The 22,280-nt window shown below is 41.3% G+C and overlaps 1 protein-coding gene across 2 annotated transcripts; it reads left to right on the top strand.

Annotated features, from left to right (window-relative positions):
- Positions 1–8,168: 8,168 nt before the first annotated feature.
- LOC100285333 (uncharacterized) lies at positions 8,169–11,658 on the top strand. 2 transcript variants are annotated; one of them, NR_182204.1, is made up of 3 exons: positions 8,169–8,535; positions 10,294–10,461; positions 11,093–11,658. NR_182204.1 is itself a non-coding variant. In NM_001158225.2 (3 exons), exons 1-3 carry the CDS (start codon positions 8,465–8,467, stop codon positions 11,146–11,148), a joined length of 357 nt encoding a protein of 118 aa, NP_001151697.2. In that variant the 5' UTR covers positions 8,169–8,464; the 3' UTR covers positions 11,149–11,658. The 2 variants fall into 2 exon arrangements, 1 of the variants encoding a protein (NP_001151697.2); NM_001158225.2 differs by having other exon boundaries at positions 8,169–8,597.
- The last annotated feature ends 10,622 nt before the right edge of the window (positions 11,659–22,280 follow it).

Raw genomic sequence — 22,280 nt, 5'->3', positions numbered from 1 at the left:
TATAATTTACACGAGAACTTAAGAAGGACTAAGAGGACACTAATTATATTGACTATGCCAAGTAGTAGGGGTACAAATAGAATGTTAGTGTCATATCATTATACATATCTTGATTCTACTTTATTTAAATGCATAATAATGATTTTATTATTGTATACTTCTTACCTTATATATTTATTGTGATCTCCTACCTTATATATTATTACTAATTTTATATAAATGTATGACTTGCGTGATTTTTTGAAGTCAATTGAGGGTACATGTTAAAGTTTTTACCGATCGAATTTTAGATTCCGATCGTAACTGGTGTAATTTTCGTACCGAACTTTCGTTTCCGATGTTTCCGAATTACCGATGTCGTTTTCGTTTCCGGAGTTACCGTTTCCGATCTCGTTTCCGAGGAAAAATATGAAAACGAAAATGATTTTAGTGTTTACCGATCGTTTCCGACCGTTTTCACCCCTAGGTGCATGCCACACACATAAGGTGCGCGGGGGCAGGTCTTGGTCTATGTTACCTTCTTAATAGTTAGTAGAGATAGATTAATTGTCATTAGAATTACTTACATTGTTGTTTTAGAGCGAAGTTGTGAGGGAGCCAAGCCTGATCTCCCCTTGCTTGATAATCTTCTGATGTCGATCCACCGTGAAATGTGACAAGAACTTTTTCTTCGCTGTGATCTTCGCACACTCAGGCACGTTGTAGTAGTGCCTCATCATCCTATTGATTCATGAGGTCTTTAAATCGTCGCTGCTCATCGGTTGACATACTCTCCATAGTCGACCTAAGGATATTATCTAGAGACATTAGAACTGACCATCGTGGTCGATCTAATAGATCTGAAACACACTCGTCCCTAGTGGAGTCACCAAAAAGTGTGTTGGCACCTTTTTGGGCCAAACACTAAATGAAGCCTAGGGCCCATGCACGTCATGCATGACCTTGGGTTCCTCTTTGTAGGAGTGTGGACCATCCGCGATATGTAATCAGATCGTCCGTGACTATGTAGAGAGATGTGCTCCTCCTCTGCAGGCGCGTGGACCGTCTGCATATGAGTGGCGAACCTTTCGCGATGGCATAAAGAACTCTGGTAAAACCAAGATCTCGCTTTTCGGTAGGGACCTCATCGGGAGGAAGGATATTGGGTTGCTTTGGTGTCGGCAGGCCAGCCAAAGCACCTCTAGACGACGTAGAGCTGAATAGAGGTGAAGATTGAGATTAGGGAACTACAACTAGAGCTACGCTGCATCTAAACCTAAGACATGAAAACAAATAATGTAGATAGATTGGTTCAATTGGATTGTGTGTTTGCAATCGGTCGTAGCCTTTCATACTTATAGGGGAGGAGGTCTGGACCTTATCCTAAGCGAAGTCCAACAAAAATATCACAAGAAACAAGGAAGGTCTCGCAACAAATCAGTCGCTTGAACTGATCTAATCCAGAACGGGCCGGGATAACAAGCTAGACTGTCGCAGGGCCAGATCGTTCGAGCTTACACGTGGATCGTCCGGCAAAACTAGTACTGCCAAATTTGGCGTTCAGCAGTCGTGTTAAGAAGGTATGACCGCAGTAACGCACCTCCCGGATCCTCGTACGTTGGCTGCCAAGGCGACCCTGCGACGACACGAATATAACATTATGTTCTCAAAATACATTTTCTTTTTCACGATGCATCTCTACCTCTGTTATTTCTCTATCTTTCTATTATACGTACTACTCCTTTCGTTTTTTTATTTGTCGCTGTTTAGTTCAAAAATGAACTAGCGGACGACAAATATTCAATAACGAATGGAGATAACGGACCGAGGTAGTACATCTTTTTTACTTCTTCTAAATTACCCGTGTCTAAATTTACAACGTCAACTATTTTAGAACAGAAGGAAAGAGTAGTTTAGAATGGAGGGGAGTAGCCAACGATACAATCCCGTAATGAAAATTGTATCGGACAGAGCATGAAACATGGGAAAAGGCATGTCCATGAATCATGATTCGTCGAACATCACTCTGACAGTCTGAAGCTGATAACATGCTAGATCCTCCGTCTGATGAGGATCCCTCGCCCTTTTCCTTTCTTTTTATTATGCCGGGGAATTGCCTAATCAGTAGGTCAGGGCGCTGGACCATGCCTCCGAGCGAAAAGACAGTGCAGCCCTAGCTAGGCACTGCACCCCAGCTCGGCGTGGCCATGTGCACGAGGATCACTGAATTATTGATTATTATTAAGCTTTCAAGTTGGTTAAGCTTTGTCAGGTTGTTAGTATAACCCTCCCAAAGGATAGCTCCAAGAGAAGGAACAGTGGCATCTGAACTACCACAGCTGATAACCTGATAGTCCTGTCATATACTCATATATATATATATATATATAAGCTATAAGAGATGATATTCTCGTTGACAACTGGGTGGGTCATGGGTGACTGACTAGGTCTCTATTCTTGCCCTAGCTACTTACCTTTCTTTTTTTTTCCTCTCTCCTAACACGGGAATGGTTTGGAGACAGAGAGGTTTCGTTCACGCAAGACGAAGCTTTTAGCTTGCGCGCGGGGATCGTTTTTCTCCGGATGGTGAACTGATGTAGACGGCGCAGCCGCCGGTGGCGACGGCGTTCTTTGGGTGAATGAGACGGCGGGACACGGCCAGGCCCACCCGCCCAGGACACGGTGACCCGGCGGTAAGAGCATCTCCAAGATATATAAAAATACTCAATAATTTAAAAATAAGTATATTTTATAGAATTTAGAATACCATCAAAAAATCACGCTCCAACAATAAAGTCTCAAATTTAGATTATAGGGAAACCCACTATATATTTGAGATACTTGAGATTGTACCCTATAATTTTTTTGACCAAATTTTATAAAATAAGATATTGCTGGAGTGTTTTTTCTACGTATAGCCTTATATTTCAATTTAAGGCACCGATTTAAGGTATTGTTGGAGATGCTATAACTAACCCATTCTTGGAGATGGAGAACCAGTAATTAACTGCTTACTACCCCCCATATTTTAGTGCGTGTGTTCGCATAAGCCGTGAGCCCTAACTGCTGGATGGCGATGCACTTGCCATTAGGCTGTCCGCAGACCCTATAAAATAGGGTATTTGCACTATAAATTATACTGTATATATAATAGAGTTTGAAATAAAGAGTAAGATATGTGATAGTATACTATACTCATTCGCTCGCTCAGGTCAGTTCAAATCAAGGGTAGTTTCTCAACAGTTACGTACTTTTAAATTAATTTGCGTGAACATCCACATATGACTGACTGTATAGCCAGGAAAGAGCACCCACAGCCACAAGTGAGGTCACACGAGCATGGAAACAACACATGGCACCGACTGTCCATGATGGCGTAGCTTGGCTAGGAGCTACTCCCTTCGTTCCCTATCTGAATGTTACGAAGGTTTATTTTAAATCAAAGTTTTGAAACTTTAATCTATAGTATCTATAAAAATAATTATTTTTAAATTAAAGAAATTATATATTGTGCTAGATGTTTTAATAATAAATGCAATAGTTTTATTTTTATTTAGTCAATATTTATGAATATTTTGTTATTAACAATCAAAGTTTTAAAACATTGACTTATATGACAAACTTTGGTGATCTTTAAGGGTGCGTTTGGTTGAGGAATGGGGAAGAATAGAATGACTCCATTCCAATTTTTTGGATGTTTGGTTTCCAATGAAATAAGAGTGGAGCGGCTCCTGGATCTCCATGGAAATTTACTATAAGTAGTTGGAACGCTCCCGCTCCATAAAAACGATCGGATGCGAGCGCTCTCCTTCATCTCCTCCCCTCTACACCTATATGGCTCTTGAACCAAAAAAAAATGGAACGGCTCCGCTCTATTTTACTCTTCAACCAAACAAAAAATGGAACGATTCTGTTCTTTTTACCAAAAGCAGAATAAAACGGCTCCATTCTCAAATACCGGAATGGAGCCACTCTATTCTATTTGACTCTCCAACCAAACACACCCTAAGATAGAGATCCGAGGAAGTACTCTTTCAAATTCCTTTTTTCAGCTAACCTAACAGCTATAGCTAGCACTCGGCCATACCCGTCTTCGTGTCCGTATCTGTGTCCTCCTAGCTCCTACTAGTACCATAGATAAACGGAACTGCAACTGCCGGAACTACCGTAGATAGGACTACAGGAGGAGGACACACTACCTATTCTCGTGACGGCCACACAAACGGAACCGCCGCCGCGCAACTCAACGGCGATAGCAACAGGTTGCCACGACCTCGAGAAATACGATGTTGTCTTTCCTCCACAGCAAATTCGACTCAAGATGTTCCACCGAGCCGACCTGAAGAGCGACGTTGCCGTCCCGTCCCGTCGTCCCCGTGCATCCTCATCCCACTGATTTGTATTCATCACAGATTCCCATGTCACCCGGGCAGGTGCCCGAACTGTTGGTATCTGTACGTGGGCGATTATTAGTGCAAGTGCAACCACCGCCACGAATAGGTGATAATGGATCGCAATTTAAATGTTCTTCATAATTCCTTATATTCCTAAATAAATTTTAGTTCAAAAAAATAAATAAAAATCGAGTCTGATCATAATCTGATCTGATCCTTAAATTTTATAGTGTACAATTTAGAACTTATTGTCACCCTTACCATCACGACATCAATGGTCGAACCAGTGGCCCACGCCGTACCATACGGCGTGGAGCACCGCACTCTCTTTTGCTGTTGTTGCACCACATGTGTCCCGCCCCGTGGGGCCTGTCTCCGCTGCTCTTGGGCACGAGCGGGCATCAAAGTTGACCCGCGGTCTCGCACCACCGCCGCCAGAGAGAGACACGCCCTACCATCGCGCGTGCTCGATGGATCTCCACCTCTGCATCTGCATGCGCTCGCCACCATATCTTCATCTCGTCAAGCACTTGCACCAGATCTCAGTCTGCCCGCATCGCCTTTGGAACCGCCACCGCCGCAGACAATGAGATCCGCCACTGTGGGTGCCCCCGTCATCGCGGACAACGAGACCCACAACCACAAGATCCACAACCATCGCGAGGTCCGCCTTGGACGTCGGGGGTGGCTACACCGCCACCAGGAGAGGAGGTCGTGCTGCAGTAGGAGAGGAGGATGTGTCCTTGCGCATGCTCCGAGATAGAGAGGCGGTTGTAAGGATAGGCTGAATATGTGCAAGGTGATCCGAGGTGAAGACAGAGCAAAATCGAGGAGGCTGTATTTAGCTTTGTGGATGTATAAGATTTTTTAAGGGGTGCATATATAATAAAAATTTAACTAAATTTATAAGATTTACATTTTGAATGGTGCATTTGCACCCATTAAGAATTACCTAGCTTCTCCCCTGATGCGAACAGTTCCTCTATTGTAATGTCCAATAGCTGTCGTGTTGGGCTAGGCCACAGTCGGTCGTTAGCCGGCTAGCTGTCGCAGATGTTGCTGCAAAGGATCTCGTCAACAAAGGGTGTATCTCGAGCTGATCCTGACATCTTCAGGGTGGGTTTAGTCGTCGACGACACGAGTTAGGGGAGGAGTAGAGAGAGTGAGAAGAAAAATATCTCATCGTTAGATGTAGAGAGACAAAGGATATGGGGCTGGGAAGGGTTTAGGGTTCTATAGCAAATTAATTTTATTTGTGATACTAAAACATGAATTTTTGAATAAAGAATATATTGTTGCGCTTATGAGAACATCTAGTTTTTTTATAGAATTTTATTTTCCCATATTTTTTGTGATTCTTTGAAATCCAAAAATTCAGAACGAAAAATTCTAAAAATATGTTGAGATTTCGATCTCGTCTAACAGCGGGAACGGGAAAAAATCCCGGATTTCGTTGAAACCCAAGCGGTACAACCCTGCATAGGGCTTTGCTCTTGATCAAGATTCAAATTATGTTATTCGTGCAAAAAATGTTTCGAGCTTTTCTAATTACATTACAAATGTTTGTATACCATCTATTATTAATATTAATAAAAATGTTTTATTAACTGTGGTAATGTATACACACTTTTACTACATTGATTCTTCCATCTATTTTTCTTGTTTTGCCTATAATTTAGACTCATGACCCAATGCAGAACAATATGCATCTAATCTAGCGATGTGTGAAGTCTTATTCAAAGACGTGTGAGCAATTGGGAAGCTAGAGGCAAACTTATAGGTATGACTGTCTTATGGGTGCATAGATATCAAATATTGGAGATACATGTAAGGTGAAAATTTACTCAATATAACTATTTTTGTATTTTAAGGGTTGCGGATGCACCCCTAAACTGTATATAGCTTGGCCCGTATGTATGAGCGTGTCCACTGATGCTAAAGCATGTGTCCTGTATGTATCTAGGTTGGACTACCGCATGTATTTATATGAGTTGGAATAATGCACGACTAGTGACAATATTGGGTGTAACTTCAAGACACTTCGAGTGACATTATAGAGCCCCATTGCAAGATGTATAAAAACAAACGATATGATTGTTGTCGGGGAAATGATCCTCGGTCTCTGTGACCCACCGATCAGCAAGCACACTGGGGGAAAGGATCTCTGGTCGCTACGACATGCCGGTGAGTTGGGAGAGATAGATACGTCAACCTTGAAAGGACCCACTCAGGTCGAATCTCGCGGCACCGAGCCTAGGGTCGAGCGTGGCGGAACCTGACAGGAGAGACCGGGTGTGTCGGAAGGGAACTACTCGAATGGATCCCGCGCCCGGCCCAAGACTTACTCGCCATAAATAGTCGATCGCATTCAACCACGCATGGCACCGAGCCACAACGCGGCGCCGGTCCACTTCCCGCTCATGACCTTCGAGCACTTCGGGTCGCATAGCACTCATGACCTACGAGCCTCTCGAACCGCGGCACATTGATGGCCCATGCACCCCTCGCCCTACGACACACTTATGGCCTATTGAACTAGGCCTGAGTACGTAGACCTCCCACAGGGCACTATACGACGGGCTACATCGAGCCCCAGGCTACGAAGGCTAGGGATTGGTATAGTCAAAATGATGATGCCTGAGGCCATCGCCGCCCCCACATCATTCGCCACAGGAAACATGAGACAACTAGGCAACCCTATCGCCCTAGGCCCCACGAGTACGTGTGGCTCCACACGAGGTAAAATGTTGGTTTTACCCTTGCTTTACGACTTCTTCCTAGGGAAGCCACCGCTGGTCGACCCCCCTCTCATCCTATAAAAGGGAGAGGCTAGCCTCCAGACAAGGGGATCGATCAGTCCAAAGGAGAGACCAGGAGGCCAGAGCCCAGCCAAGCCAAGACTTAGCTAGAACTCCACCCTTCAGCTTCTAAGCTCCACTTTGACCTCGATAAAGAGACTTAGGAGCGTCTCCTCCCTCACTCGACCGCTTTAATCCCTACTACGAGTTTGATCATCAATGGTGCTGGTAGAAGCCATCGATGACTGAAAGTAGGGATGTTCTACCCGAACCATTATAAACCTCATGCTCTCCACGCACACGCTCCGGAGCTCGAAACGCTACAATAAATTTACTTGTCGGAGCGAGGTACAAAACACCGACAATTGTTAAATAAATTTTGTAGTCACAACGTTTAACAACTAATTGTATTTTCCATTATAACATACTACCTTCATTCTCAAATATTTATCACCCTTAAATTACTTTTGAACTAAAATGCGACAAATAAAAAGAACATAATAGTATTTCCCTTGTTCTAAAATGTAATACCTGCACAGATTTTAAATTGAAATCGTATTACTTTAACTAATAATTAACCTAATCATATAAAAATCTTATAATACAAAAGGAGTTGTATTAGATTTTTATTTAGAAGTACTTTTTAATATCAAACTTTTATTTCTATGAATTATATATTATAAGATAAGAAAAATATTAGTCAAAGGAAGACCACAATAAAGTCCAATGTTACGGATATTAAAGTTTACTACGTGACACATAGGATGTTTAAATTACATAGCTGAGATTAAAAGACGAGACAAATTTATTAAATCTAATCAATGCATGATTAACAAATATCTACTATAGCATCATAGGGTCAAATTATGAACTAATTATGTTTAATAGATTTGTCTTAATTCTCATCAACTTTTGATTATGTGTCATCAGTTTTAAAAAAACCCCTTTGAATATGTGTTAAGAAGTACTAAATATCAAGATCGTAGAGGGTGTATGTATTAAATCGCCCACAATTCCCTGTCCTCCGCGGCTCCGCCTCGATACGGCCGTCTCCTCCCCGCTTTGCTCCCCACGAAGCAATTCTAAATCCTCGCGCAGAAGATCGGATCCTCCGTCGGATCCGGATCGGTGCTTGCCCTCCCTGCTCGGATTTCTGGCAGCCCTTTCCTACCCCCTGAATTCCTGTGCGGATTCCCTCCCCTGCCCTGGCGGTTGCTCCTGTTGCCTGGTGGGAACTTGAGAGAAGAGGAGGGGTTGGTGGGGTGGAAGGCGCTCGTGACCCGGCCCGTGGAGATGGCTGGCGTGAAGGAGCCGATCGAGGTGAAGTTCCGGCTGTCCGACGGCACCGACATCGGGCCCAGCAAGTACGATCCCAACACCACCGTCGCCGCGCTCAAGGAGTTCGTCCTCGCCCGGTGGCCGCAGGGTGGGGAGACCTGTCGAGTGTCGACTGCCCTGCCCCCTCTTCTTCTCTATCTATACTATGCGCTCGCTTCAGTTGCGTTGCGTATATATACAGCTCTGCTATGTTGACGCTTGCTGTTTTGGGAGGTTGCTTGTTCCGCTGTCCTGTCTTTACCCGTTCGGCCGTTTGGGAACAAGAAACGCCATTTTGGACCATGGTTCTAGTGGGTTGTGGGGTTGGAGCTGTTAGTTTTCGTGATGGGATTTGCTTTCTATCGAAGACCCACTGGCTATGTTGCTGCATCTAATGGGATGTGTGTGATAGTCGTATGATGAAGGGGGTGTTTGGTTAGAGGGACTAAAGATTAGTCTCTAGTTTTTAGTCCCTTTTAGTCCCTTTTTTGCCAAACACTAGGACTAAAATATGGACTAAAATGATTTAGTCTTTAGTCCTTCACATAGGTGCTAAAAGAGACTAAAAGCTCATAATTATCATGTTGCCCTTACCTTTTTATAGATAACTAATATTATGAGTATATTCTAAGGGTATTTGAGTCTTTGGACAATGTATTTAATGACTTTAGAATCTATTTAGTCCCTAAAACCAAACATATAGGGACTAAAGTTTAGTCCTAGGACTAAAGTTTAGTCCTAGAACTAATTGAAACCAAACATGCCCGAATTCAGTGCGCTGTTTGTTCTGTTCTTGGGGTAGTCGGTTATTCAGACCCTTGTCCAGGTGATGTTTTTTAAAGCACCCTTACCTATAGTAGCAACACTGCTACCTTCCATGCCAGAGTATAGATATAGAAATTATTTTCTTGTATTTGAGATGGATAGATATGCCTGTGCTTGGTTTTCCTCTTTATTGCATGGCGTATAGGGATGCGCAGAGGATTTTTGTTCCTGATTGTATGACCTGAATTTTTTTTCTACCTGCTAGAACTCTTAGTACATATTTGGTAATGGTCCTTTGCAAAGATGTGATGGTAGGGCCGTTTCCTGATATTCTGTGGCTCAATGTGACTGCCAGTTTTCTTACCTCGTCATGTCCATAGATGGGCATCAAAATATTTTGTGTTTTTTTTTTTTACTTTATTCTGAACAACTAGGGGATCCTCCTCTTAGTAGTACTTTGTTGAAGCCAGCCATCAGAATGTTTTCGTTTGTTATTAAGACAGATATGACTGGATTAAGCTTGTAACTGCATGAAAGTACTAGAAGAAACAACATTATATGCAGTATGAGCTTTGTCTACCATATCTGTGTGATAGTTCCACAAGTAAACGCTATTGATTTTGTGAAGCTGTGCTGCTGTTTATGTTTGGTGAAGTTGACAAATTCTAGCGGGCTTAAACTGAAAGAATTCATAGGTGGCAAGAAGCTTCAGGTCTTATTAGCGAGTGATTAATAGCAATGGAAAGTTCACAGTAATAAGAAAACAATAATACCACAATATGAAAAGTTTACATTATTAAGGAAACAATGATAACACAATTAATCATATTTCAGGGTTTTTCCGTGATGATTGATAATCTGTCTAAATCTGAGAGTTAACATTTTTTAGTCATCTTATCGTCTTTTTTTAAAATATTTTAAACACTTGCCTTTTTGACATTTCCTCAGAATATTTTTATGTAGCTACTGGCATATTTCAGTCCTCCAGAACCTCGGTGAACTATATCTGTGTTGATACTATTTTCCATATATGTTCACAGATAAAGAAATAGCTCCAAAAACTGTCAATGATGTGAAGCTCATCAATGTTGGAAGGATACTGGAGAATAGCAGAACTCTTGCTGAATCTCGTGTCCCAGTTGGAGAAGTTCCTGGAAGTGTGATTACAATGCATGTTGTTGTGCGGCCTCCCCAATCTAAAAACAGTGGTAATATTCTTTTGTCCTCGAAATTGTTCGTGTTAATTTCCTAGTCTGTTTGATGTTTTCCCTGTTCTAAGCTCGAGATGCTTGAAATTTCTTGTGCTACTGTAATTGAAAGTTTGACCATCACCATCTAGATACAATCCGTTAAATGCTTCTGCTGAGCTATGTTTGCAATCTCACCCCAAAATAGAAAGAATGTGGAATGCTTATTTAGGTGTATTTATGCAGGTCATCATTGTTAATTTCTAGGCCGTACTCCACTTTAGGTTGGTTTGTTAGTCAAATATTTTGGGCCCTTAATTCTTTGTGCAACTTGTGACTTAGGCATTGGATTGAATTTAGTTCTTCTATCCTTAGTGCTGTTCTGTATAGCTTCTTTTGTATTTTCTGCTTTTGTTGATCACTGACTAGAATAAGTTGCTGGTCAAAAACATGCCTAGTCAAAACCATAGAAAATCTGATCAGGTATGGAGCTGGGTTGACATGGAAGGCATAACAGAAGTTATATTTTTCAGTTGATTGATTTGTTTGCCCATTATATGAAGGCGTGTTAGCTAGCTAGCTTGCAATATCTGCTGATCGGTCTTGTATCTATATTGGTGTGTCCTTAAAATGTTGTACCTCCCCTTTTCAGAGAAGCAACAGTCAAACTCTCCGAAGCCAAACAGATGTGGATGCACGATATTGTGACGTTGATGCAAGTAGCAATGTGTATATCGGTGTCCACAGAGATCAATCACAAGTTCATTTAGCAATTGATTCAATCTATTCTTCACAACCTAAGCCTAGAGTTGGTGTTACGGCCAGTCACATCTGGCTTGAGAAATTGATGCTTGCGGTCGTGTTCGAGTGTGCAAGGAGTTCACAGGGTCCTGGTAAAACCCTGAAATCGGTGTGGACTCAAGGAATTGGATGTTTGCTATTCTGTAATGTGTGGAGACAGTGATACCAGAAGTGAGTTGCTGCATAGTTACATCGGAGACAATTCTTTTTTCGTAACTCGGTTGCGTGTATCAGTATTTCTGTTTTGTAATAGAAAAAGGTTGACCGGCTATTGTTGGCATAAAGTGGTAAGGAATGGGGGTCCCCTAAGGAATGCTGTGGTTTGACATGGGAAGATGAAAGTGAATAATGAGTACCATTCTGGTTCACCTTTTCGTTTTTTACTGTACCAAAATTTCGTTTTGGCTAGCAATGTGGACTTTTCATATTTTAAAATTTGGAACCAAAATATACAGAAAACCAAACCGAAAAATACATCCCGTACTCGACGGGCATCGGTAAATTTACTGGTTTCTCGATCTCGCTCGAAAAATCGAACCCTATATATATATCTTGACTATTGTGGGACACTCAGGCCTGGTCTCCATCCGTCGACCTCGCGAACAAAGGAAAATAGAGAAATTCAAGAGAATTAGAATATACCCTCTTTTGAAACAAAGTAAAAGAGAAACTATAATAGTTAGACTTCTATAGAAAATTCCCTATGAAGCTTTTTGGATCAAAGGATCGAGTTCTTACTGATCTTATTATTTTTTTAATGGAATGGCTTGTCTTAGAGAAATTATACTAATATGTTGAACAATATTAGTCGCAATATAATAATTCTCCAAATGGATTGAAGCGAAGGCGCTAGCAACTATAACTTCGGCTACTATGTAGAAATTCTATTGGCAGAATATGATATGTCGTTTTGGGGTTCCAAGATCTTTAACTATAGATAATGAAACACAATTTGATTCCAAAACGTTCAGATGTTTTTGTAGTAAAGTAGGTACAACTATACATTTTGCATCAGTTAGACACCCAGAATCTAACGGGTTAGTAGAAAGTGCTAATGGCATCATCTTATTGGGAATTTCAAAGCTCTTGGTTGGATTGTCGAAGGGTAAATTGTCTGATAAATTAACTTAGTTTGGAGTCACAACACTTTGGTGTCTCGATCCACTGGCTTCACTCCTTCAAGTTTCTCTTCGAGGACGAAGCCGTTTCTCTAGAAGAACTAAAAAGAGGATTAGCAAGGGTCATTGCTGCAGCCGAATATACCAACAGAGTTTTTTTTTCAAAGATACCATAGAAGAAGTCAGACTCGAAGCAATTGAGAAGATTAGTAAATATCAAGCTGAAACAACAAAGTGGAGATACATAAAAGTTAAGTTGAAAAATATAATGCTATGACATCTTATGATTCGAAGTGTGGTCAACCCTGACACAGCAGGCAAGCTTCAGTCAAAGTGGGAAGGTTCTCTCCTAGTTGTTGCTTCGAATTGACCAGGGTCATACAGATTAAAGGACATGGAGGGAAATGCAATCCCAAGGTCATGGAATGCTGACGAGCTTCGTAGGCATTATGTATTATATATATGTATTTTTTTGTGTTTTCAAGGCTAGTACCCTTTTTCCTTACAAGGGGATTTTCGTTTGATAAAGTAAATTTATTGTAAGTTTTTTTATTGGACTGCCTTTGTAACACATGTAACTTTGCCCATCACTTATAAGGGAATACCCCCACTCATGTAATTTACTCTAAGGTTGCACCTTCAAGTGTAAAAAATGGAAAATAAAAGGACTATGAAGTCCTTCATGCGGAAGACAGAGTCACAATAGAAAAAGATCCCAAAGACCATCGTATGAAGGCATGATCGGTCACCCAGTAATAGTGACAAACCTCTAAAGTTCTTCAAGTGGAAGGCAAAGTCAGAATAAAAAAGATCCTAAAGACCTTCGTATGAAGACGGGACAAATCACCTAGTAATTATGATAAGGCTCTAAAGACCTTCGGATGGATGGCAGAGTCAAATCATTGAAAAGATTTATGTCAAGTTTACAATTGTGCGTTTGAAAACGACTATTGTTTAGTTATTTTACCCTCATTATTTTGACACCTTCGGCATAATAAACTATATTATTCATGATTTTTTATAGCTATATTGTTTGACGAAACAAAGGGAAAATTGTCATCAACTTCAGTGAAAATGAGTAGGTAATAGTGGTAAGATTTGCTTTTGCATCACTTTGTTCTGCGTGAAAAGAATGGAAGGTGTTTTTCGCCTTCAGCTCAAAAAGGTACTTTCGGGTTTCACTCGTAACAAAGCACAACATGAGAAAGGCACAATAGTCATAAAAAATCATACATTCAAGCCAAATCTACATTTCAACGTTCGTCAATTCCTTCAACTAGAATACAGTGTTATATTAATAATTACAATATACTTGAATATCCTATGCCTAGGAACGAATGTCCCTCATCTTTCAATAGGTCTTGAAGCTTGCCTTTCAGATTCGACATCCTTGGCGGCTCCCTTGTCCTAGAGTAGGCACAATATGTTTATATAACCTTCTCCATATAGGCTTTACCTTTAGCTACCACTAACACATTTCCACTCTTGGCCCAAATACGGGTAAAAACCGACTAGCCACATTAAACGTGTCACCAGATGGTTTCTTTATATCGGATGCTCGGTCGACATTATAATATTTTATGGATTTAATTGCATTTTAATGATTTTCTATAGAAAGAAAATAATAATACACAAATAGCCTAAAAATCATGAAATTTGATGGAGGGGTAACATATGTACACATTGAATTCTAAAAAAATGTTTGGACCATAAATTTCATAATGTGCCAGGGATTCTTTCATTTCACTTCCACTTATTGCGTGAGTTACATGTAAAATCACCATAGGTATCCAAGTTTCAACATAATCAATATTTCACTTTATCATTTTCACATAGGGACTTCATATTATCTTTCATAGAATGTTTATTGGTCCTGGTAACTTATTTGCATATGTCCATATAGCATCCTCAAAAATGTTTGAACCATAAAATCCACAAGATGTCATCAATTATTTCATTTTATTTCCACTTATTTGTGAAACCCGTAACGATATCCAACAAAAATATTCGTTACCGACGCTATCTATGTCCGATTAGCTCTGTATTCGATCCACGACTATCCGTATTTGTATTCGAGAACATCCGTATTTGTATTCGTATTCTAAGCTATCCGTATTCGAATTTGAATCCGAATAAAAATATGAAAACAAATATGATTTGATTGATATCCGTCCGTATTCGATCCGATTACACCTCTAGTAGCCCGTGTAGGATAACCAAGTGCTTCAACATACTCCTCTAACTCATTTGATCCTTCTATGTCAAGCTCTTTGTCGATAATGTGTTTGACATAAAAAGTTGATTTTCCTTTCACCCCTTCTTCGGGCAGGGATATTGCTTCAGATTCCTTCTCGGCTTTGGGGGTCTTCGCTGCTTCTTCTATAAAAGCAGTGAGAGAACCTAGAGGGGGTGAATAGGTGATCCGACAAAAATAGTTAAAAACAACACAAACTTGGTGTAACAATTGAGTTAGAGAAGACTAAAACCAAGTTTGAGTGGAGAAGACGATAGAAAAGTTCCCTTCACTTGATTGCTCTTCCAAGATATGAAAGATTCTAAGAGCAATATTAGAAGTGAGAAAAAAGAACTTAGGAAGAAGAAAAAATTGAATAAAGTAAATGAGACAAGAGACACGACGATTTTTATCATGTGGTTTGGCTAAAGCCTACCTGCAATTTGTGGTGTCCTCCTTTAGATAAGGGTTGCAATCAACCCCTCTCAAGTGATACCCTAGATCAACTTGAGTGCCACAGTTTCTTCCTTATATTAGTATTCCCGTTTGTGAGGAATCTATAGAACTTGGAGTCCCTCATAGCCTTACAAAAATGATCACAATCACAACTTAGAGTAAGGGAGGGACATAGAGTACACACACAAGAGCATAATGTAGCAACACACACAAGAATCACAAAGAAACGAGTGCAAGAACACAAGATCACAGAAACAACACATACTCACGCTCAGATCTCACTAAAACCACTAGTAGGTGTGGTCGTAGGGTGTCGGAGTGTTGTATAGATCTTGGAGTGCATGGGTGCAGGTTGGAGGTGCCTAGGGGTCCCTTTTATAGCCCAAGGGCCCTAGAGTCGTTGTCTCATTCATATGGAAGCCCAAACAATTTTCTGTCTCCGATGCACTGCACCAGTCTGGTGCACACCGGTCTGGGATCCTGATTGGCCACCTTCCTTAACTGACGGGAACCGGACTGGTCTGGTGCGTCACTAGACCTTGGTGATGTCAGCTAGTCGTTGATCACTACAAAGCCATTGCAAAGGCAGTCCGTTGCACTAGACCGACACTTCTCACGGTCCGATGATTTTAAAGAAAAAATCCTGAGAGCGTCAAGTTTGGCTCGATCGCAAGTTCAACTCTTTTGAGCATAACTTCTCCAAAAAATTTCGGCTTTCCTTGGTAGCTTCCCTACGACTTGGACAAAGATAATTAGCACTTAATCCAATTGACTAAGTGTGGGAAACATATATTTTCTCCTTGGTTTCACCGGGATTTGCAATTTAGCTTAAATCAAGTCCAAAAAGCACTTTTCTTGGAAAAAATGACTTAGTAGCCAAATCAAGACGAAAGAAACATAGTAATAGACATGTGCAACTTATTTAGACACTCAAACCTCATGTTTGTATCGTTTTACCCAAAGTTGCACTTTGGGCCCTCTATTTTGGCTCATTTGGACTTTGTCTCTGCAACTTGCCTTTAATTCAACCTATGCTCATACTCATATGAAGATATTTAGTTCAAGATGGTCTGTTGAGAACTTAATCACCAAAACAGGTAGAATTGGCCATATGACACATTTCCCTTTCAAGTAGCAACAACAACTTCAACGTCCTATCTTGGATTTGGGCTTTTGCTACCCCCTTCGATAGAAGGGGTCCCAAACACAGCCTTCATAATAGATTGCATATGATGACCTTTCTTGCACAATTTTGGTGCCACTTCTTCTATAGTATCTTTCATAGAAGTTTTTCCTTCTGCGTTATAACACCTGAAGCTTGGACTACCACTCCTTCATCATTCTTCTTATCCTTAACAACGAGCAACATGCTGATCAGGTCTGATACTAGCAGACTTAAAGAAGTAACAGATAGGGGTTTTGTCATTACCTCTAATATTTGTGTGACCCATAGTGATGAAGTTGAAGCACTTCCCCCATATTTTCTCTTCTTTCCATTTTATCCCCTTTTATAGGCATTTCCTCTGCTTTGTTGCCAGTGGCCTTCCTTTCCTTCCTCTCAATGAGGGTGAGGTCCTCATATCTGAGTGAGAGGACCCTTCATCATCACCTATTGTTACCTTCGGTTTCTTGGTCACCTTTAGTTTTTGTTTTGCCTTTTTTGCCTCAATCATTATAATGGCTTCTTGTTCCATAATACTAGCTATCATCTTTCTCTTTACTCTAGCTTTGGCCTCTTGGGCTAAGTTAGGATAGTCCACGAATTCATATTCCAGTGCATCCATTACTTCATTCAATCTTTGCTTCCCTAGGTCCCAAAGGATGTTGCCACCAACTAGTCTTCTTTGATTATGTGGTTCCCGGGGATTTTGTTGCATACCATCTCAATGGACTTTACCCACTCGGGGCACATGTGTTTGAACAAAGGTTATTGCTTGAAGCGATATGGAAGAGTAATCAAAACTCTCGATTTTACCTCTTCATCACCTTTCTTAGGCTTTGCATACCCCAACCGGATCTTACAGGGAACACCATGTTTGCAAGAAATTCTTGCACTAAATCTCGAGTGTCAATCCTGTCTACCACATTGTTGAACACAATAATAGTCGTTTGGACGGTTTTGCCCTTGTTGTAGATGGGTCTCTTTAAGCCAAAGCCTATCTTCAATGGCCTCTTCACTATATCTTTAAACTCCTTCCTCTTCTTCGTGTCTACCTTAGCATAGAACCATTCCTTAGCCCACTCACTTGGCCATTTGGTCTAGTAGGCCAATACATGAAACTTTGAATCCTTTTGGTAAGCAAAGTTGTAGCATCTAAAGTTGTTGTGCAAATTATCTGAAGGTCTCGCCTTTGTCTCATAGTGCAATTTATGCACTCTACAGAAGCACTTGGTGTCGGCTCGTGCACCCTGGTTTTGTACAGTCCATATAATGACACCAAGCCTTACTATTGCATTTGGTGTCAACTCTTACATGTAGATTTCGTACTTCTTCAACACTTCAGCAGCCATTGTGTGTATCGGCAGCTGAAGGCCTGCCTGGAAAAAGCTCTTAAACACCACGATTTCATCTTCCTGTGACTCAGGGATAGTCTCCACATTAATTTTTTGTCATCAATGCATCCAAGCATTTTCAAAACCTTTAATTCACTGGGTTTATGAGAGACCGTCCCATGTCAATGTAGCTAGGCTTGGACGACCAAAGATCATACTCATCTTCCACAATAGCATCACCCTCGGCATCAGAAGCATTCTCCTCTAACCATTCACCTTCTTTGGCTACTTCACCTGCTTTCCTCTTGTTCGGCACAACTGTCGCCTTTGTCATAGGAGCTCCGCATGCAGACCCCTACATAACTTCGGTGTCTGGAACCTCTTCATCTCTCTATAGTGTCTCTAATGATGTTGGTGTTTTTAGCTTAGCAGTTGTCCTGATTCTTGCCATATGAATGTCTTTAAAATGCTCGAGTTCCCACAGCTCATAGAAAAGCCAGAGGGGTGAATGAGCTTAGGAGGTAGAGAATTTATCAGCAGTTTGGTACCAGTAGTAAATGCAGTGCGGTCAAACTAGGCCCGACCAGGCTATATAGTTAAAGAGGCATAGAAGTCGAGGAGCCACACTAGTTTTGCTCGTTGTCTTGTGGACCACCGATGCAGGTCCTCGCCACGTCGCCAGCTGTGCAAGACATGTTTATGCGATTCTGTTTTTAAAGACGTGCTCAAGGAACATGTTTTTTTGACCTTCAACACAAGGCCTTCATTTGTTCCGTGGATCTGAGCACGTTATGAAAAAATGAACTAATCTTGCGAGGGGCTATTTTTGGGGGTGAGCCTTAACCGAAGGTCCTCAAAACTAACCATTTTAACCACTTTCTGATTTGTTTTAGGAATAACCAATTCACGTTTGCCAAAGTCGCTAATATAGGTTAAAGAGAGAAGGAAGCTTTGACATTAGTGTCTAGCCGAAGCATCTCATGGCACAGGAACCAAGCAACGGGGAAATGAAGGAGGAATTGAGATGCGTGTGCACCACATTTACAAGGGGAAAAGACGGTGACACCCTTAATGCACCTTATAGTTCATAGGTGTAGGATCTAAGGTCATAGTTTTGCTATACCTACAAATAGGTGAAATGTTCCAATGCATAAGGACATTCCTCTTTTCGAATGGTGAATACGCCCAAGCAATCTTGAATCGTTCCGTGTCTGAAGCTCCAAAGCATTTGGACCTTCATGTACTCTTCAAATTCTTCAAAGGTACACTTGTAATCAATTATAGTCAGCAAAGGGTAAATAAATAAATAAGTTCACAGTTGTCTCTTGTTTTAATTACATATTTGTGGTTGTTTCAACCTTCTCCCTTTAATCTATTCCATCTTCAAGCGCAGATTAAAGGAAAGAAGGCCCTATAACTTTAATTGTGTTGCCTTGTTTTGGTTCTCTTCAAGAATCTTAACAGGTGACCAGCTCTACCCTAGTGAAGACGATGACAACAATGACGACGACGATAAAAATGACAGAAGCGACAATGATGAGGACGAGCAGCCACCAGCAAAGCATAGAGGATTGTAGGTAGCATCATAGGACCATAGGGGTTGATCCCCTTCAACTTTTGTAATGGCATTACATTGTAATGCTCATCAATTTTTGTTGTAAATATATGCTTTGATGAGTTAAATCTGCTTCAAATGTGTCTTCTTTCTTTCCTATATTACCAAGATCATCGATTTCTTCCTTGTTTGCAGTGTTGTTGTATCAATTTTGTAGCATTTTGTTAGCAGATGAGAAAACTTCATCCTCTTCGATTCTTGTTCATTGGCAAAGTTCTAGCTGACTCATGTCAACTCCCAAAGTTGAAATTGACAAACTTTCCAAGAAGGGTGATGTTTGACTGGTCATGCCCCTCGAGTAGTTGATTGCAATGCCCACACTTCCATGGGATGATAGTCATTCACCAACTTATTGATATTGTTATTTTTATTATTTAATTCTAAATCCTATGGTGAAACATCGGCTTAGCGGCTTCTTTTGGCCGATGGTAACACATTGGCTGACCGCTATCTTCAACTGATGATGTCGCATGGACTATTGGTTCTCAGGATTCGATCCATAAGCTTGGATAACATTTCTTCACATACTTTCCATTGACATTTCTATCAAACCTAACACCCTCAAAAGTTTCCAAGTGATGGGAGTTGCTTGGAGTGGTTTCCATGATGCGTTAGGGGTCATGCCAATTGGATGACCACTTTCCATAGGTCGGATGTTTAGTCCCAACCGACAATACAACTCCTAGACAAGGTTGTCAGTTTGAAATGACTTGGGCTTGAACTTTTTGTTGTAGGCTCGAGCGAATTTGGCCTTGTTATCCTTGATCTTTTCTAGAGACCATAACCTCAACTCTGCCAAGTCCTCGGCGTTGATGTTCATCATAGTCGTATACTCATCATCTGATAAATCATTCTAGAATGTTACTCTTCTCGAGTGGATCCTGATTTCCCATGGCATTACAACCTCTTAGTTGTATACTAGCTGGTAAGGCATTTTTTTGTTGCTCCATGATAAGACATCCGATATACCCATAATGCCTCTGTCAACCTACCGTGCCATTGCCTTGAGTATTCATCAATCTTCCATTTGATTAGCTTTATTAGTATTTTATTTGAGGTCTCGACCTGCCCATTTGACTAAGCATAATATGACAATGACTGGCTCAGGATGATCCCCATCCCTTATGCGAACTTCTTGAATTTATCTATGATAAATACAAACCCTTGATCCATATTGATCGTTTGAAGTATCCTAAATTTGTATATGAATTGTTTTTCACAAACCTAATCACATCCTTGATCATGGCATTCTTCATCGGAATGGCTTCTATCCACTTGGTGAAATAGTCAGTGCATGCTAGTATTCATTTGTGTCCCTTACTGGTGGATAGATTGATTTGGCTGATCATATCCATGCCCCAACCCCTAAATGGCCATGGCTTGATGATGGAATTCAAAGCACTAGATAGAGAAATTTGAACGATCCCAATTTTTTACACTATTGACAACACATGTAGTATTTGAAACAATCTTTTAGGAGTGTCGACTAATAGTAGCTAGACCTTCTAATTAACCACTTTAGTTTATGAGCCAACTGGTGTGTGCCACGCGTGCCTTCATGCACGTCAAGCATCAGCTCCAACGTTTGGGTAGGGCCAGGAATTTCAAAAGTAGTCCTTCAAGGGTATGATAATATATTTCATTCCCAATGAGTATATACCTTAAGGCTTTGTACCTTACCCCCTACTTATCCCCCCGAGTTGGATCCTTCAAGTAATTGAAGATATCAGTTCTCCAGTCGGCTCCATCGACCTATAGGATTTTCACTTTATCATCCTGGTTGATAGGCATGTATATGAATGCCATCTAGGACAATCTGTTGGCTTATAAGTTATGTTCCTATGGCAGCCATGTCAGCGTGATGAATCAGAATTTTGTCAACAACTCTCAGTAGTTGCTTAAGTATGACTATATAGTGTCACTGGCAGAGTTGAAATCCCCTATGAGTTGAATGATTACCACTTTTGAGTCTCCAAATATTTCTACAACCATACTCCGACTTCTAGAATGAGCTCCATCCCTTTCTAAATAGCTTCATACTCTGCCTGATTGTTGGTACATCATGCTTCAAGCGATAGTGCAAAATTGAATATTGCCCCTCGAGGGGAGACCACCTACACGCCAATACTATGCCTATGTTGCAAGTCGACCCATCAAAGAAGAGTACTCGTGTTTTGAGGCTAACTATCAATGTTGATGTAGGTGCTCTTTTGGTGATAAGATATACTAGGGCCTGCCCCTTGACAACCTTTGCTAGTTTATACCGTAGATCAAATTGTGATAAGGCATACATCCATTTAATTTCCCTAGACGACCTTTCAGAATTGGGCCTGAGAGCATATGTTTGATGACATCAGCCTTGCATAAGATTCTGGCTTTAGTGTTGATCGAGTAATATCAAAGCTTGGTGCATGTAAAGTATAGGCATGAACATAGTCTCTCCAACTTGGTGTACCTTATTTTGGTGTCGAGGAGACGACTGTGTAGGAAACGGGTGACGCCTAAGAGGGGGGGGGGTGAATTAGGACTTCTAAAACTTTCGCTAAACTAGGCCACAATTAAATCCCTAGAGCAAAACCTATGCAAATAGTCAAACTAGAATGTGCAAACTAGGTTTTGTCTAAGTGTTGCTATCTCTACCGCAAAGGCTAAGTTTCAATCTACACTAGATATGTATGAATACAAGATTGAAACTTAAATGCTTAATATTAATGCGGAAACTTAAAGAGCAAAGTAGAGAAGCAAACTCTCGTAGATGACGCCGGTATTTTTACCGAGGTATCCGGAACCGTGCAAGGTCCCGACTAATCCTCGTTGGTGCCCCTACGCGAAGGGAAGCCCACGCGAGGGCCAAGCACCTCGGTCGAGTAACTCCGTAGAGAGCCGCGGGCCTTCTCCACACGCAAGTGGTGCTCCGCTTCCGGCTCCTCTCGGACGCTCCCCGCCGTCTCCACTATCGAGCTTCCGGCCGAAACGCCGCGGGCCTCGTTCCCTCCGGTACACGGTGGCGGCCGTGACACAAACGCGGTTGTCACGGTCTCGCAAGACTCTCGCCCCACTCGGTACAATTACAATGGCTCACGCAAGAGCCGAGGGGTTGTGAGGTTTATCTAAACTCACTCAA

Source organism: Zea mays, chromosome 9 (genome assembly GCF_902167145.1).
Source record: "Zea mays cultivar B73 chromosome 9, Zm-B73-REFERENCE-NAM-5.0, whole genome shotgun sequence".
In the NCBI taxonomy this organism is placed as follows: Eukaryota; Viridiplantae; Streptophyta; class Magnoliopsida; order Poales; family Poaceae; genus Zea; species Zea mays.
This window is presented reverse-complemented; position numbering and strand designations above follow the sequence as displayed.